This window comes from Eschrichtius robustus, chromosome 2 (genome assembly GCF_028021215.1).
Source record: "Eschrichtius robustus isolate mEscRob2 chromosome 2, mEscRob2.pri, whole genome shotgun sequence".
Taxonomy (NCBI): Eukaryota; Metazoa; Chordata; class Mammalia; order Artiodactyla; family Eschrichtiidae; genus Eschrichtius; species Eschrichtius robustus.
The window spans coordinates 109,232,083-109,249,716 of NC_090825.1; the positions used below are offsets into that span (position 1 = coordinate 109,232,083).

Consider the following 17,634-nt stretch of genomic DNA (forward strand, 5'->3'; position numbering starts at 1 on the left):
ACAGAAGCTTTAAATGACACAAAAGACCAGATAGATTTAATTGATATTTATAGGACATTCCATCCAAAAACAGAAGATTACACTTTCTTCTCAAGTGTGCACAGAACATTCTCCAGGATAGATCACATCTTGGGTCACAAATCAAGCCTCAGTAAATTTAAGAAAATTGAAATCATATCAAGCATCTTTTCTGACCACAATGCTATGAGATTAGAAATTAATTACAGGGAAAAAAACGTCAAACACATGGAGGCTAAACAATACGTTACTAAATAACCAAGAGATCACTGAAGAAATCAAAGAGGAAATCCAAAAATACCTAGAGACAAAAGACAATGAAAACACGACGATCCAAAACCTAAGGGATGCAGCAAAAGCACTTCTAAGAGGAAAGTTTATAGCTATACAAGCCTACCTCAAGAAACAAGAAAAATATCAAATAAACAATCTAACCTTACACCTAAAGGAACTAGAGAAAGAAGAACAAACAATACCCAAAGTTAGTAGAAGGAAAGAAATCATAAAGATCAGAGCAGAAATAAATGAAATAGAAACAAAGAAAACAATAGCAAAGATCAATAAAACTAAAAGCTGGTCCTTTGGGAAGATAAACAAAATTGATAAGCCATTAGCCAGACTCATCAAGAAAAAGAGGGAGAGGACTCAAATCAATAAAATTAGAAATGAAAAAAAGGAGAAGTTAACAACAGACACTGCAGAAATACAAAGCATCCTAAGAGACTACTACAAGCAACTCTATGCCAATAAAATGGACAACCTGGAAGAAATGGGCAAATTCTTAGAAAGGTATAACCTTCCAAGACTGAACCAGGAATAAATAGAAAATATGAACAGACCAATCACAAGTAATGAAATTGAAATGGTGATTAAAAATCTTCTAACAAACAAAAGTCCAGTACCAGATGGCTTCACAGGTGAATTCTATCAAACATTTAGAGAAGAGCTAACACCCATCCTTCTCAAACTCTTCCAAAAAATTGCAGAAGAAGGAACACTCCCAAAATCATTCTATGAGGCCACCGTCACCCTGACACCAAAACCAGACAAAGATACTACAAAAAAAGAAAATTACAGACCAATATCACTGATGAATATAGATGCAAAAATCCTCAACAAAATACTAGCAAACAGAATTCAACAACACATTAAAAGGATCATACACCACGATCAAGTGGGATTTATCGCAGGGATGCAAGGATTCTTCAATATACACAAATCAAACAATGTGATACACCATATTAACAAATTGAAGAATAAAAACCATATGATCATCTCAATAGATGCAGAAAAAGCTTTTGACAAAATTCAACACCCATTTATGATAAAAACTCTCCAGAAAGTGGGCATAGAGGGAACCTACCTCAACATAATAAAGGCCATATACGACAAACCCACAGCAAGCATCATACTCAACGGTGAAAAACTGAAAGCATTTCCTCTAAGATCAGGAATGAGACAAGGATGTCCACTCTCACCACTATTATTCAACATAGTTTTGGAAGTCCTAACCACGGCAATCAGAGAAGAAAAATAAATAAAAGGAATCCAAATTGGAAAAGAAGAAGTAAAACTGTCACTGTTTGCAGATGACATGATACTATACATAGAGAATCCTAAAAAGGCCACCAGAAAACTACTAGAGCTAATCAATGAATTTGGTAAAGTTGCAGGATACAAAATTAATGCACAGAAATCTCTTGCATTCCTATACACTAATGATGAAAAATCTGAAAGAGAAATTATGGAAACACTCCCATTTACCATTGCAACAAAAAGAATAAAATACCTAGGAATAAACCTACCTAGGGAGACAAAAGACCTGTATGCAGAAAACTATAAGACACTGATGAAAGAAATTAAAGATGATACCAACAGATGGAGAGGTATACCACGTTCTTGGATTGGAAGAATCAATATTGTGAAAATGACTATACTACCCAAAGCAATCTACAGATTCAATGCAATCCCTATCAAATTACCAATGACATTTTTTACGGAGCTAGAACAAATCATCTTAAAATTTGTATGGAGATACAAAAGACCCTGAATAGCCAAAGCAGTCTTGAGGGAAAAAAACGGAGCTGGAGGAATCAAGACTCCCTGACTTCAGACTATACTACAAAGCTACAGTAATCAAGACAATATGGTACTGGCACAAAAACAGAAACATAGATCAACGGAACAAGATAGAAAGCCCAGAGATAAACCCACGCACCTATTGTCAACTAATCTATGACAAAGGAGGCAAAGATATACAATGGAGAAAAGACAGTCTCTTCAATAAGTGGTGCTGGGAAAACTGGACAGCTACATGTAAAAGAATGAAAATTAGAGTACTCCCTAACACCATACACAAAAATAAACTCAAAGTGGATTCGAGACCTAAATGTAAGACTGGACACTATAAAACTCTTAGAGGAAAACATAGGAAGAACACTCTTTGACATAAATCACAGCAAGATCTTTTTTGATCCACCTCCTAGAGTAATGGAAATAAAAACAAAAATAAACAAATGGGACCTAATGAAACTTCAAAGCTTTTGCACAGCAAAGGAAACCATAAACAAGATGAAAAGACAACCCTCAGAATGGGAGAAAATATTTGCAAATGAATCAACAGACAAAGGATTAATCTCCAAAATATATAAAGAGCTCATTCAGCTCAATATTAAAGAAACAAACAACCCAATGGGCAGAAGACCTAAATAGACATTTCTCCAAAGAAGACATACAGATGGCCAAGAAGCACATGAAAAGATGCTCAACATCACTAACTATTTTTGTTTTCCCCTCTCTGGGATCGTAGATGATATTTATTTTGTTCTTTTGATACCTATATCTGTATATATATATATATATATTTTTTTTTTTTCCAAATAGGTGATGAGAATTTATTTATTTATTTTTTAACATCTTTATTGGAGTATAATTGCTTTACAATGGTGTGTTAGTTTCTGCTTTATAACGAAGTGAATCAGTTATACACATACATATGTTCCCATATCTCTTCCCTCTTGCATCTCCCTCCCTCCCACCCTCCCTATCCCACCCTTCTAGGTGGTCACAAAGCACCGAGCTGATCTCCCTGTGCTATGCGGCTGCTTCCCACTAGCTATCTATTTTACGTTTGGTAGTGTATATATGTCCATGCCACTCTCTCACCCTGTCACATCTTACCCTTTCCCCTCCCCATATCCTCAAGTCCATTCTCTAGTAGGTCTGTGTCTTTATTCCCGTCTTGCCACTAGGTTCTTCATGACCTTTTTTTTTTCCCCCCCTTAGATTCCATATATATGTGTTAGCATACTGTATTTGTTTTTCTCTTTCTGACTTACTTCACTGTGTATGACAGACTAACTCCATCCACCTCACTACAAATACCTCCATTTCGTTTCTTTTTATGGCTGAGTAATATTCCATTGTATATATGTGCCACATCTTCTTTATCCATTCATCCGATGATGGATACTTAGGTTGCTTCCATGTCCTGGCTATTGTAAATAGAGCTGCAATGAACATTGTGGTACATGACTCTTTTTGAATTATGGTTTTCTCAGGGTATATCCCCAGTAGTGGGATTGCTGGGTCGTATGGTAGTTCTATTTTTAGTTTTTTAAGGAACCTCCATACTGTTCTCCATAGCGGCTGTATCAATTTACATTCCCAACAACAGTGCAAGAGTGTTCCCTTTTCTCCACACCCTCTCCAGCATTTATTGTTTCTAGATTTTTTGATGATGGCCATTCTGACCGGTGTGAGATGATATCTCATTGTAGTTTTGATTTGCATTTCTCTAATGATTAATGATGTTGAGCATTCTTTCATGTGTTTGTTGGCAATCTGTATATCTTCTTTGGAGAAATGTCTATCTAGGTCTTCTGCCCATTTTTGGATTGCGTTGTTTGTTTTTTTGTTATTGAGCTGCATGAGCTGCTTGCAAATTTTGGAGATTAATCCTTTGTCAGTTGCTTCATTTGCAAATATTTTCTCCCATTCTGAGGGTTGTCTTTTGGTCTTGTTTATGGTTTCCTTTGCTGTAACATCACTAATGATTAGAGAAATGCAAATCAAAACTACAATGAGGTATCACCTCACACCAGTTAGAATGGGCATCATCAGAAAATCTACAAACAACAAATGCTGGAGAGGGTGTGGAGAAAAGGGAACCCTCTTGCACTGTTGGTGGGAATGTAAATTGATACAGCCACTATGGAGAACAATATGGAGGTTCCTTAAAAAACTAAAAATAGAATTACCATATGATCCAGCAATCCCACTACTGGGTATATACCCAGAGAAAACCGTAATTCAAAAAGACACATGCACCCCAATGTTCACTGCAGCACTATTTACAATAGCCAGGTCATGGAAGCAACCTAAATGCCCATCGACAGACGAATGGATAAAGAAGTTGTGGTACATATATACAATGGAATATTACTCAGCCATAAAAAGGAACGAAATTGGGTCATTTGTTGAGACGTGGATGGATCTAGAGACTGTCATACAGAGTGAAGTAAGTCAGAAAGAGAAAAACAAATATCGTATATTAATGCATATATGTGGAACCTAGAAAAATGGTACAGATGAACCGGTTTGCAGGGCAGAAGCTGAAACACAGATGTAGAGAACAAACGTATGGACACCAAGGGGGGAAAACCGCGGTGGGGTGGGGATGATGGTGTGCTGAATTGGGCGATTGGGATTGACATGTATACACTGATATGTATAAAATTGATGACTGAAAAAAAAAAAAAAAAACAAAAAAACTACTGAGAACGTGAATAGGGAAAGACTGTTCCTGGCGGAGACTTAAGTGACATGACAACTAAATGAAACTGTGTGCCTGGATGAGATTCTGAACCAAAAAGGAAAAAAGAGCCATTGTTGGGACAGTTGGTGAAAATCTAAATATCGTCTGTGGACTGAATGGTTTTACTTTATCAATGTACATTTCCTAACTTGAAGGTTTCTATGGTGTTTATACAGGAGACTGTTCTTGCTTTTAGGAAATACACAATGAAACATTTAGGAGTGAGGAGGCATCACATTTGCAGATTGCTCTCAAACGGTTGAAAAAGACTGATGATAATGGAGAAAATGCAGTGAAATGTTAACAGTTGGGGAATCTGAGTCAGGGTGTTCTCTGTATTGTTCTTGCAACTCCTCTGTAAGTTTGAAATTACAGGGCTTCCCTGGTGGCGCAGTGGTTAAGAATCCGCCTGCCAATGTAGGAGACACGGGTTTGAGCCCTGGTCCAGGAAGATCCCACATGCTGCGGAGCAACTAAGCCCGTGCGCCACAACTACTGAGCCTGTGCTCTAGAGCCTGCAAGCCACAACTACTGAGCCCACGTGCCACAACTACTGAAGCCCACGCGCCTAGAGCCCGTGCTCCACAACAAGAGAAGCCACCGCAATGAGAAGTCTGTGCACCGCAACGAAGAGTAGCCCCTGCTCGCCACAACTAGAGAAAAGCACGCGTGCAGCAACAAAGACCCAATGCAGCCAAAATAAATAAATAAGTTTGTAAAAAAAGAAAAAGAAAAAAGAAATTATAAAAATATAAGGCTCACCATGAGCCTTCATAAAAAGATAGTCTATGGCAGTCCACACATATACTCAATTTTTTCTGCATAGAAAGCTTACGCTTATCAAATTAGGAAAAGAAAAAGACAGTGCTGAGGAATAGCCTGACTCCTGAGGAATATCTTATCTGACACCAGTCCCTCTTATTGTTAAATAAGCTTCTGCACTTATAATGAAAAACAACACATATACTTATTTTGCAGCCAAGACTTGCTTGAAAAGAAAAAAAGGTCATGCATTTACTTCCTCTCTTGCAACTAGAATTGCTCTATTTTACATCTACATGTCATTAAAGAGACAGGGAGATGGGAGAGTGGAAGGCAAAGGGGCAAGGAATAGGGGAGAGAGGGAATTAGAGAAGGGAAAACAGTATGGGTAGTAATACTCAGACTCTATAGCATGCTAAGGCTTTTGATTTACCACATTTAGCCCTAATAAAGCCCTGCCATAGCATCCCCATTTTCAGATAAGAAAATTGAGGTTCAGAGAAGTTAATGTCTATTTCAATGCCACAGAGATCTAGTAAGCACTCATCTAGGATTCTTTATGCATGTATGGTTGGTCCTTTCAATTTCTGTTTTGTTTCTAAATATTGCTGTCTTTGATGAAATTAACTCCCATTATCAGTGGATCATACAATAAATTTGAGAAGGAAAATTTTGACTGGTATATTCTAAATAATATCCTTCCATACTGATATTAAATGGCAATGTTACCCTTCCTCAATAAAATGTGTAAAAGCCAACTTAGAAAAAGTCAAAAGAATTAACACATTTATTTACACTAGATCCCAAAGTTAATGAATTATCTTGCACTACTCAAAAAGTGGTTCAAAATCTTTTAAGCAAGATGAAAGCTTTATTCTATCAATAACAAGAAAAATAAGTAAAAAATACCCACCTTGATTACAATGTGTCCTTTCCTGGTTCCACTGCGATCTAGTTCACGGTGCTCATGTACCATAACAATTTCTCCCTCTTCCTCAACTTTATGGGTATTTTTTTCCACATGATTTAAAATTCTCCAATAATCCTGCTGGGCTATGCAGACAAACTGTCCGAGAAAAACATAGGGACAATTAATGAACCTATAATACATAAATATATCACTATGCACCAAGGCAGAGCACAAAGGTGAGAACTCAAGTGGCATAAGTTTTTATTTCATCCCTTCATTCCTTAACAAAAATCAAGATAAAATAAATAATTCACGCACAAAGAGACCAAAGAAATTAAATCCATTTGAATTCTGCTCTAAAAGGAGAAGTGCGCATCTACTTCTCTCAAAACTGACACTATGCAAAGAAAACATGAAGCAGGAGTAAGAAACAAACAACTCAGAAGTTCCTATTTCTTCCTCTATTAAAAAAAAAACAAAAAAGAGACTGAGCTGGCTAATATCAGATAGAAATTTAACAAACCAACATTTATTAGATGTATTCTCTTTAAAATATGTATAGTTTGTTCATTCCACAAATATTTGAGTCCGATATAAAATCTAGTTTCCTTTATTAACTGTGAGCTTTTCAAACTCCCAATTCTCAAATCAAGCTATTTTATTTTGGGGAAGGAAAAAAAAGCTCAGCCATTTAAAATCAAGAAACAAGAGTACATGAGCAGAGATAAGCTTACCTGACAATCGTCTACTTTAGTCCTAACAACTCCATGCATGTACTGCTTATCCAGAGTGGGTGTAATTCCAAAACTATTTCCCATAAAGAGATTTTCAACTTTTCCATCTGGATGACTAATTTCTACAGTGCCGTTTAAAATAACATACCATGAGTCAAGCTATAGAGAAAAAGATAGGTTTTAAGAACCTTTGGGAAAAGAGGGTTACATGTTAACTTTGAAAAATAATCAATATATAGAACTTGTATAATTTAAAAAAGAAAAAAGAAGATCTGATTATATTACTTAATACTCTGTCAGTAACACCCTATTCTTGTTAAGCCAACCACTAAAGTTTTACTCTTTCTTCTTTTAGTCACCAAATGAAATCAGGGACTCTCAGTAACTGTTACGGTTAAGACCACCAGCTCTGGGCTTCCCTGGTGGCGCAGTGGCTAAGAATCCGCCTGCTAATGCAGGGGACTATGGGTTCGAGCCCTGGTCTGGGAAGATCCCACATGCTGCGGAGCAACTGAGTCCGTGCGCCACAACTACTGAGCCTGTGCTCTAGAGCCCGTGAGCCACAACTACTGAAGCCCGCGTGCCTAGAGCCCGTGCTCCGCAACAAGAGAAGCCACTGCAATAAGAAGCCCGCGCACTGCAACCAGAGAAAGCCCGCGTGCAGCAACGAAGACCCAACGCAGCCAAAAATAAAATAAATAAAATAAAATAATAAAAAAATACAAGGCTACAAACGGCACAGTCCCATTAATACAAAAAAAAAAAAAAAGACCACCAGCTCTTGGAATTTGAATCCAGAATCTGCCACTGACTAGCTGAGTGATTCTGGGCAAGTTATTTAACCTCCCTAGGCTTCAGTTTCTTTACTGCTAAAATGGGCATAACAACATTACCTATCACAGGACTTTTGTGTCCATTAAAAATGAGTTTAATACAAACCAAGTGATTAGAATAGTGTCTGGCATATAGCAAACATTCAAAAGAAAGAAAAAAAAAAAGGGAGCTAGTGATTAATTTAGAAAAACTATTAAAAGCCTGAATTTTAAGGCATATCTTAAAAAATATTGAAAATTTCTCCTAAGGTTAAGAAAATACTGCTCTCAATTTATACCAAAGTATTTAATGCTCTAAGGAGACATATTCTAAGGCCTATTGTATATCAGTGAAAGACTACTTGTTCTCATATGGTATCCCTTTTATTAGCCTAAACTTTCAATTTTAATGTGAATCAGTTTTAATGTGATTTAAGGGAAATCTGGATTATCAGTTCTGAAGGAGAATCACTGGCAACAAGAAATATTTTTTCAAAACTGTGTTTCATTTTTTTAGTTATTTCAAATATAAAATACACTCATTGTGGAATTTGTGGATTACACATATTACTTGAGGACAGGGGCTGTGTTGGGTTTTTCCACCACTATCCTCACTGTGTACCTAGCACAAAGTAGGCACACAACAAATTTTTGCTGACAGAACTGTGGAATATTAAAAGAAGACAAAATTTGTGGAAAACTAGTTATTCAAAACCCCACTATTTATACAGTTGTCATCAAAAGTTTAGTATTTCTCTCCCATGTTTATATTATTTCATACTGTTGAACTATTTAGACTATCCTGTCCTTTTAAAAAAATTTAATACTATATTCATTTGTTCATCAAACTTTTTTTTTAGTATATCCTATGTGCCAAACGATTTCTAGGATACAGGGAGAAAGCATGTAGACAAAGCTAGAGCTAAGGCCCCTGCCCTCAAAGATATCTATCAAATTTTAAAATAACTTGAAAACCTATATAATATTATAACCTGTGGCTATATAATAATTTAGTTAACCACTGTTTTTTGGGGGGGATATATTTTGGTCCTTTCCAATTTTTACTATTATATATATCCTGCAATGAATATCTTTTGGCATAACTCTTTGAGTTTTATATTGTGTCTGGAGGAGAGACATTCAAAAGGGGAATAATGGGTTAGAGGCTGTTAATACTTTGAAGCCCATGTTAAAAATTTCTAAATGATTTTCCAGAAATACTGTTTATGTTCGTACCTGCAGTATATGACAATGTGCACTGACTGACATCTCACCATTAATTTTTATCAGTTCGATAAGAAAAAAGTGCTACCTAACAGCAGTAACACTTTTCAATTCCTCTGAATCCTCCCTCCGCCCATCCGCAAGTTGCCATCCAAGCATTTTTGAAAATAGAATTGCCACATAAATGCCTCAACTGACCGCAGTCTACTAGGAGGCACAGGTACCAATACATTTCCTTCATTTAAAAAAAACTGTATAATATAAAAAAGGGATAAGGAGATTATATACTTGAAAAACATTTTAATAATAATGTTATAAATATACTAATATAACAATAATTATTGACATGTATACACTGATGTGTATAAAATGGATGACTAGTGAGAAAAAAATAAATAAACAAAACAAAGAACAATAATAAAGAAAAATTTTTAAAAGTCTTACAATTTAATTTGAGTAGTAAAAACAAATTTGGTCCAATGAATATTAATTACTGAACATCTATTCTGTGCAAGGTCCATTGCCAGGAAATCAAAATTAAGACAAAATAAAGCAAAAACAAAACAAAACTTATCTTTTCAGAAATTATAACTACCCCAAACTCAGCAGTCATTTAAAAAATTGTATAAATTTTAAAAGTCAAGATCTACACAAGTTTATGAAAATTATTCTAAAAATTAGCTGCTATAACCAAGTAATGTGTAACATCTATTTGCTAACGTACCTCTTGCCCATCTTCAAGAATAATAGCTCCAGCCTGCTCCACCACTTCAAAAATCATCACTGAGCAGAGTTCTCTCCTTACAGACATGGTCATGTTTGCAAAAGCAGGAAGCTGGTGCATAAACTCCAGTAATTGTTCTGTTAAAAAAACAGAAATTCTAGTTTAGTGACCATCAAGGACTACAGTTTAAAGATACAATAAAATCTAGAATCCAATACCCAATTTTCTAATCAATTTAGGAATTCATGCTGCTAAACTAGAGAAACCAAGATACAAGATGACTGTTGCTTAAAAAAAAATTCAGTTATTTGGTTAACAGATATATTCAGACTCACATGAAAATACAGGCATAATGGAAGACACCAGAATTCACAACCTCCAGAGAGAACCAGGAAACTACACAGATTCAGATGAGGCTGGAGAGTTTAGTTAATTTTCCTAGCACAAGATGCTATTCCATGGTGGTTACCTTTAGTGATGTCCTATGATCTAATAATTAGTGAAAAAGGCTTTTGTCTGTTTCTTTCTGGGCTAGAGTTTTTAAACAGTTATTAATAAATGTCAATAAGTAATTAAATTAGGGACAACAAATGTGAATACTAGTTTAAGATTTGTCAAAGCAACTACAAGGTAACTCTCTTTAATTTAACCAACAAATGTTTGAGTACCTGCCTCAGGCCATTCCCTGGTATAGATACATGAGCAATAAAGATAAAGGAAAAAAACATTTAAGCAGTCAGCTAAGGCTGAAATAGAAGAAACTATAAGGTGCTATCTATCCACAGATAACTGGAAGTTAATCATATTTCAATTTTTAAGAAAGCCTTGTGAAAACAGCATAGTGTACAATTCTTTATCACTAAAAATGCACTTACAGTTGCTGTCCAGATAGCATTCACAACATGAGTCTCAACTGTAGGATGCATAACTATATTATATGTTATTAGCATGGCAAGGAATGTTCAAACGTATTGATCTTTACTCCCATAGATTATAATTATTAGTAGCAGTATCTTTTGACTTGAATCACAGCAGTATGACTCTTATAAAAGGGAAATCTAGGATAAAATCTTAATTGAATCATAATAATATAACAACACTAAGTAATCTTTGTCCTTAAAGATAACATTAGCATCTTTAGTATTACTCAACCTCCAAAGTACAGTAAGTAGTTCTATAAGAAATTAAAGGAAAATTCATAAAATTTGAACCAAAAAATATACACATACATTTTTTTTCAAGCTAGAGGCGAAACTATGATTTTTGATAACATTTGAAATTTTTTTGAATTCATTGACATTGAACACTGACGCACTGTGCTTTACACGTCTTATGGACATGGAGGGGGAAATCACTTTACTGCAATCAAAGCTATTGTTTCATAAATTGGGGCAGCCAGAATGTGAGGACTATCTGGCTGCAACATCCATCACCCTAATGATGGCCAGTGTTGATTCAGGTGATCTGGCTGTCTAGGCAGGTGTCCCCTTCCTCCCTTCACCACTCCACACATGCATCCGTCCTGAAGCTGTACACTTAGTCAAAGAGGACAACCTGTCCTGATATGATAGAGGAGAACCTTCCCTGAGAAAGGAGTACTGTCCTTTGCTTAAGGATATATGAGCAGCTGCGTTCCATTGCTAGAACCTCCAAAACAAGCTCTAATATTGGGGCAGCTAGCCTCAAAGACGGCCCTAAACAATTCTTGCCTCTTGATATTCACGTCCTCATGCAGTCCCCTCCCATACTGCAAGAGGGTTGCTCTGTATGACAAACAGAATTGGGAAGAAGCAATGATGTATCATTCCTGAGGCCAGATCATAAAAGATACTATGGCATCTGCCTTATTCTCCCCTGAATTACTGGCTTTGGGGGAAACCAACTGCCATGTTGTGAGGACATGTAAACAACCTCTGGAGAAGCCCGTGTGGAGAGGAACTGAGGTTCTATGCCAAAAGCCATGTGAGCAGCCACCTTGGAAGCAGATCCTCCAGCTTAGCCCAGTGACTGTAACCCCTGTCACATTCTGACTACAACCTCATGAGAGACAATGAGCCAGAACGACTCAGGTAGGCTGCTCCTGAATTCTTGACCCACAAAACCTTCTTGGGGGTAATTTGTTATGCACCAATAGGTAACTATATATAAATTGAACTATAAAATTCCTATTGTGAACAGATGTATTTCTTACCAATGTCATCATCAGTTTTGTCTGCAGGTTCTTTTTCAAGACATTCTCGAACAAGATCTCGCCCCTGCAGTGGATCTGTTCGATCAATCTCTTCATCTTCCTCTTCTTCATCTTCAGAATCAACAGGTCCTTCTGGAAGACGTGTTAAATCTACATCTCCTACCTCACTTTCCGTAGCCTACAGAGAGAAATCTTGATCACTTACTATTTCATGTTATAAAAATTATATGTCACAATCTGAATGAAGCAAAACTACCCTTCCCATCAAATAATATCAAGAATTAGGCAACACTGTATGCTGTATCAAAAACAAAATGCTACTTATAGAACGTTTCTCTCTGCCCAGAATACAAGTCATGATTTCAGTGTGACATCTAAATTGACACATCTGGGCCAGTATGTATAAAATGGTCAAGAGACTCAAACATCAGTAAATGTATTAATACCTGCTTTCCAAAAAACACTTGTATTCCTTAAAAGTACATTTCCTAAAATATTAAGTGCGAGAAAGACAGTTTACCAACAATCATTTTAGGAGTACCTTGTTAGCATATGCTGGGTGTTATAAATAAGGTATTATTCTTTCAGCACTAGGTTCAGAGTCTAGTAGGGTAGACAGTCATGTAAATTAAGAACAGAAGTATAAAACAGGTAAAGAGTAGTACTGAAAAGTGCTAAAATTCAACAACTGTGAAGGATTGAACAAATACTTATCTCTTTCCAATACCTTATTGTTGAATCTAACAGTAAGCAAAGAAGAGCCAAGGTTACTCTACCAGGGGTCCCCAACCCCCGGGCCGCAGACGGGTTCTGGTCCGTGGCCTGTTAGGAACCAGGCTGCACAGCAGGAGGTGAGCTGGTGCCCCCCATCGCTCGCATTACCACCTGATCCATCCCCAACCCCCCCACCCCCGCCTGTGGAAAAACTGTCTTCCAAGAAACCAGTCCCTGGTGCCAAAAAGGGTGGGGACCACTGCTCTAAGCAATCTTAAAAAAATAAACTTATACTTACAACCTGAACTTTGCAAACATACTAGTCTCAGATACTTGTAAAAGAACTAGCAGATTTTTTAAAAACTGTGAATTTAAATGTTACTCATAGAAAACAACAAATAAAATAAATAAAATTATTTATTTACTTTTTGTACTTGGTATTTTTTACTTTTTGTACTTCAGGACAAAATAAAATTGTCCTGAAGTGGATTATTAGGCAATATTTCTAAATATTATACTCAGTTGATTCATATTATAATAAATGAAAAAGCATGAATACTGAAGCAGATATGGAAAAAAATGTGTAGAACGTACAGAAATTTCATAATAAATAAGCACTCATACATGAGGATTATTGAAAACTATGGAACCTTCATTCAAATATTTAAGTCTCATCTCCTGTGTTGAACATTTACTATTTTGTCTGCCCAGAAGAGGCTCTTCCTTCTTTTAGGGAGTTGATGTTCCTCTCCAACTTAACCCAGAGATTTCAAAGGGAAACAGTGCCCTGTTCCTGGCTAAGGAAGCTAAGGGAGAAAGTCCTTTCCTCTCGATTTTTATAACTGGAGCTGGAGGGCAGAGCATCCTTTCTCCTCTGGTTGATGAATTGGAAGAATGTGACGCAGAACAGCCTACAGCCACATGGGAATGCCTTTCTGCGGTGGGAGAAAATGGAATCAACTGGCAGAGAAAGGGGCAGGGGAATGCGGAGGAAGGACATTGAACAAGAGAGCAGACACAGAAAGAGATCGAGACAGACAGACGCAGAGCAACAAAGCAAAAAAACAAAAATATATCATGCAGGGCAGAGATGGAAAGAGCACAGCATGTGCAACAAAGATGACCTGTGACAGAAAGTGTCACAGAGAGAGAGGGAGGAAGAGCAATCAAGCAACAAGGAGTCAAAGGACTAGAGAGACAGGCAAACGGGCAGACACACTTGCAAGCACCCAGGTTCCTTGAGGCCAGAGCTGCCTCTGCTTTCTCTGGGGGTCAATAACGTATCTGTTCTGGCTTTAGTTAATTCAAGTTAAGGCTCTGATACCTGCAACTGAAAGAGTTCTGATTTGTTTTGTAAGACCATGTTCTATATATACTTCCTTTGGACTTCTGCACAGCTTTAAGTAACAGCTTTAATCAATAGTTAACAAACTAGATTAAACACCCAACTTGAAATCTTTAAGATTAGATAAGCTGGCTCTTAAGGATCTTATAGGGGCAATCCTATCTTATGACTAGCATGCTCTCCTGAGTTATTTTTTGGTTATGAAACTTTAGGGTTTAAGCAGAGTGCATTTCTGAATAATACACCTTTGGAACTAAAAACTTGCTAACAAGTTACAATCTCTTTTCAAAGATAAGTAGTTTTAATTTAAATGTGTAGATACTAAAATGACTTTTCCAAAACCCAATTTATCTACAAACACTGATTTTAATCTAAGAAATGAGTGTTAAAAAACATTGAAGCAATATTTTTTACACAAGTTAATTTTTCAGAATATAGATGCTCACCTCTGGAATAACAGCTTTTTTCTTTTATCAAATTTTAAGGACAATCTACCTTAAATCTGAGTTTTTAAACTACCCTGTCCTCATCTCAATCTCAGGTTTTCATCCCCTGACCAAAACTATTTCAACCTAGTCTCATTCTTACCTTTTAGATTATGTCTGATAAAAAGATGGATAACTCACAACATAAAAAAAGGCAAGATGCAAAGGGGGGTGGGGGTGGGATGAACTGGGAGACTGGGATTGACATATATACACTACTGATACTATGTATAAAATAGATAACTATGAGAACCTACTGTATATAGCACAGGGAACTCTACTCAGTGCTCTGCGGTGACCTAAATGGGAAGGAAATCCAAAAAAGAGGGGATATATGTATACGTATAGCTGATTCACTTTGCTGTACAGTAGAAACTAACACAACATTGTAAAGCAACTATACTGCAAAAAAAATTAAAAAAAAAAAGGCAAGATGCAATTCAGTTATGTGGATAATAGGGAAGGCTTACTGTCATCTGCATGAAAAGTGAAGATATTTTAAGAAAATAACTCTTTAGGTAGAATGAAAATCATGGGTAGCGACTGGGAGATGACTATTAAAAGAACCCTTTTAGGAACTTTCTAAGGCTATCTGCAAAGGAAAGAATATAATCTCTTCTTACCATTGTCCTCTTTTACCTGTACTTTTTTCAAAGTAGGATAAAAGAAAAAGGATGAATAAAATTAGTTAAGAGAACATACTCAACTGCTAAAATGTTAAGAGTCTACAAAAGGGATAAGGTAGTAAAATAAGAATTAAGAATAAAAATATGGGGACTTCCCTGGTGGCACAGTGGTTAAGAATCTGCCTGCCAATGCAGGGGACATGGGTTCGAGCCCTGGTCCGGGAAGATCCCACATGCTGTGGAACAACTAAGCCTGTGCGCCACAACTACTGAGCCTGCGCTCTAGAGCCCGCAAGCCACAACTACTGAGACTGCATGCCACAACTACTGAAGCCCGCGCACCAAAAGCCTGTGCTCCGCAACAAGAGACGCCACCACAATGAGAAGCCCGCACACTGCAACAAAGAGTAGTCCCCGCTCACTGCAACTAGAGAAAGCCCGCGCACAGCAATGAAGACTCAATGCAGCCTAAAATAAATAAATAAATAAATTTAAAATAGGTACAGCTTTAAAAAAAAAAGAATAAAAATATGAAAGAGTGGCCAGAAACTGGCTAAAAAATTAAAAAGGATTTTGTAATTTTAAAAAAAGTAAATAAAATGTGCTACATAGAGTCCAAGGTCTAAATCCTTGACCAGGGCTTCCCTGGTGGCGCAGTGGTTAAGAATCCGCCTGCCAATGCAGGGCACACGGGTTCCAACCCTGGTCCTGGAAGATCCCACATGCCGTGGAGCAACTAAGCCCATGCACCACAACTACTGAGCCTGTGCTCTAGAGCCCGAGAGCCACAACTACTGAGCCCATGTGCCACACCTACTGAAGCCCACGCGCCTAGAGCCCGTGCTCCGCAACAAGAGAAGCCACCACAATGGGGAGCCCTGCGCTGCAACAAAGAGTAACCCCCACTTGCTGCAACTAGAGAAAGCTTGCAAGAAGCAACGAAGACCCAATGCAGCCATAAATAAATAAATAAATAAAATAAATTTTAAAATATATATATAAATCCTTGACTAAACAAAGGCAAGCCAGGTCTTTAAGGTAAAGGCAGATATGAGGACCACCAGGACTGGTAGTCACTATATGATGCTGCTGAGGATGCAGTTCCTAGGAAAAACGTTTCTTTAATAACTAGATAAGATTTTTTTAAAATGTAGTATCCACAATGTCCAGCATACAATATAAAATTACTAGACAGATGAAGAAGCATGGAAATGTGACCCATAATCAGGAGATAAATCAATCAATCACTATAAAGAGATGCAGGAATGATGAAATTAGGAGACATGAATTTTTGACATTTATTATAAGCAGATTCAAAAGAAAGTACAAACATAATTAAGGGTAAAATGGGAAATACCAATAAAGAAATGTAAACTGTAAGAAGAGTAAACTTGAAGAAGGGCAATAAAAACTACCCAAACTGAAGAGAGGAAAAAAGCCAAAAAGAAAATTTAACAGAGAGCCTCAGAGACTCACATAATATCAAAGTTGTTAGAAAAAAGTAGGTCAAAAGATATGCCACATTCATTAAGGTAGGGTTCGAAAAAGATTGGAGCCCTGGCCTTTCAACTATTTTATCACAGCAGTTGGAATACAGCAGACCCTCAGAAAGATTATGATAAATGGATTAAGCCCAGAAAAAAAAAAGTATGTTGGTGAAAGGGCTAACAAGAGAAGTATTAAACTTCTTGCATTTTTCTTTTCCCACAGTATGAATGTGTCTGTGTGTATATGTGTAAATATAATTTGGTGAGGCAGACAGTCTGAGGTGATTTTCTGTTGACTTGGCCTTCTCCAAATAAACCACCAGCGGATTTCCTTTTCCTGTTTGCATCTACATAAACATGAAGGTATGATGAGGGGAACTACAGGTTAGAATGAGAAGTTATACAAGCTTATAGAAGCCACATTCTCAAATTTAGAGCAAATATTAAGCCAGAATCTTAGACTTTCAGTGCTTATATTTTTTGAATTCCCATTTTTAATATTTCATTCAACCTTTTTCATGGATCACTTAGTCCTTATGTTTCCTCTCTGTCTTTCTAGTCAGGGCAAGAACCCTGTGAAATTAATCCTTCACAATAATGCTGTCCAGGCTGGCCCATTCCATTATCTCTACAACAGGGCAGGTGGTCACAGTAATGCCTCCCTTGTTCTGGATCATCAATTAGTTAGTAGCGATCCTCTGCATTTTCCCTGGAAATACTGATTTCTACTTTCAAATGTAATGCAACTAAAAAAAATTCTAGATTGCTTCCTAAGTGCCAACACTG

The 17,634-nt window shown here is 36.9% G+C and overlaps 1 protein-coding gene across 8 annotated transcripts in view; it reads right to left on the minus strand.

Moving 5' to 3' along the window:
- RAPGEF6 (Rap guanine nucleotide exchange factor 6) overlaps window positions 1–17,634 on the minus strand; it is a 235,469-nt gene that overhangs the window by 80,457 nt on the left and 137,378 nt on the right. For all 8 annotated transcript variants that reach the window (XM_068535821.1, XM_068535820.1, XM_068535815.1 and 5 more), the window contains 4 exons: window positions 12,192–12,369; window positions 10,001–10,137; window positions 7,241–7,399; window positions 6,510–6,662 (listed from right to left, as the gene is read on the minus strand). In XM_068535821.1, coding sequence (XP_068391922.1) covers window positions 6,510–6,662; window positions 7,241–7,399; window positions 10,001–10,137; window positions 12,192–12,369 — 627 coding nt within the window. The remainder of the gene's footprint in view (window positions 1–6,509; window positions 6,663–7,240; window positions 7,400–10,000; window positions 10,138–12,191; window positions 12,370–17,634) is intronic.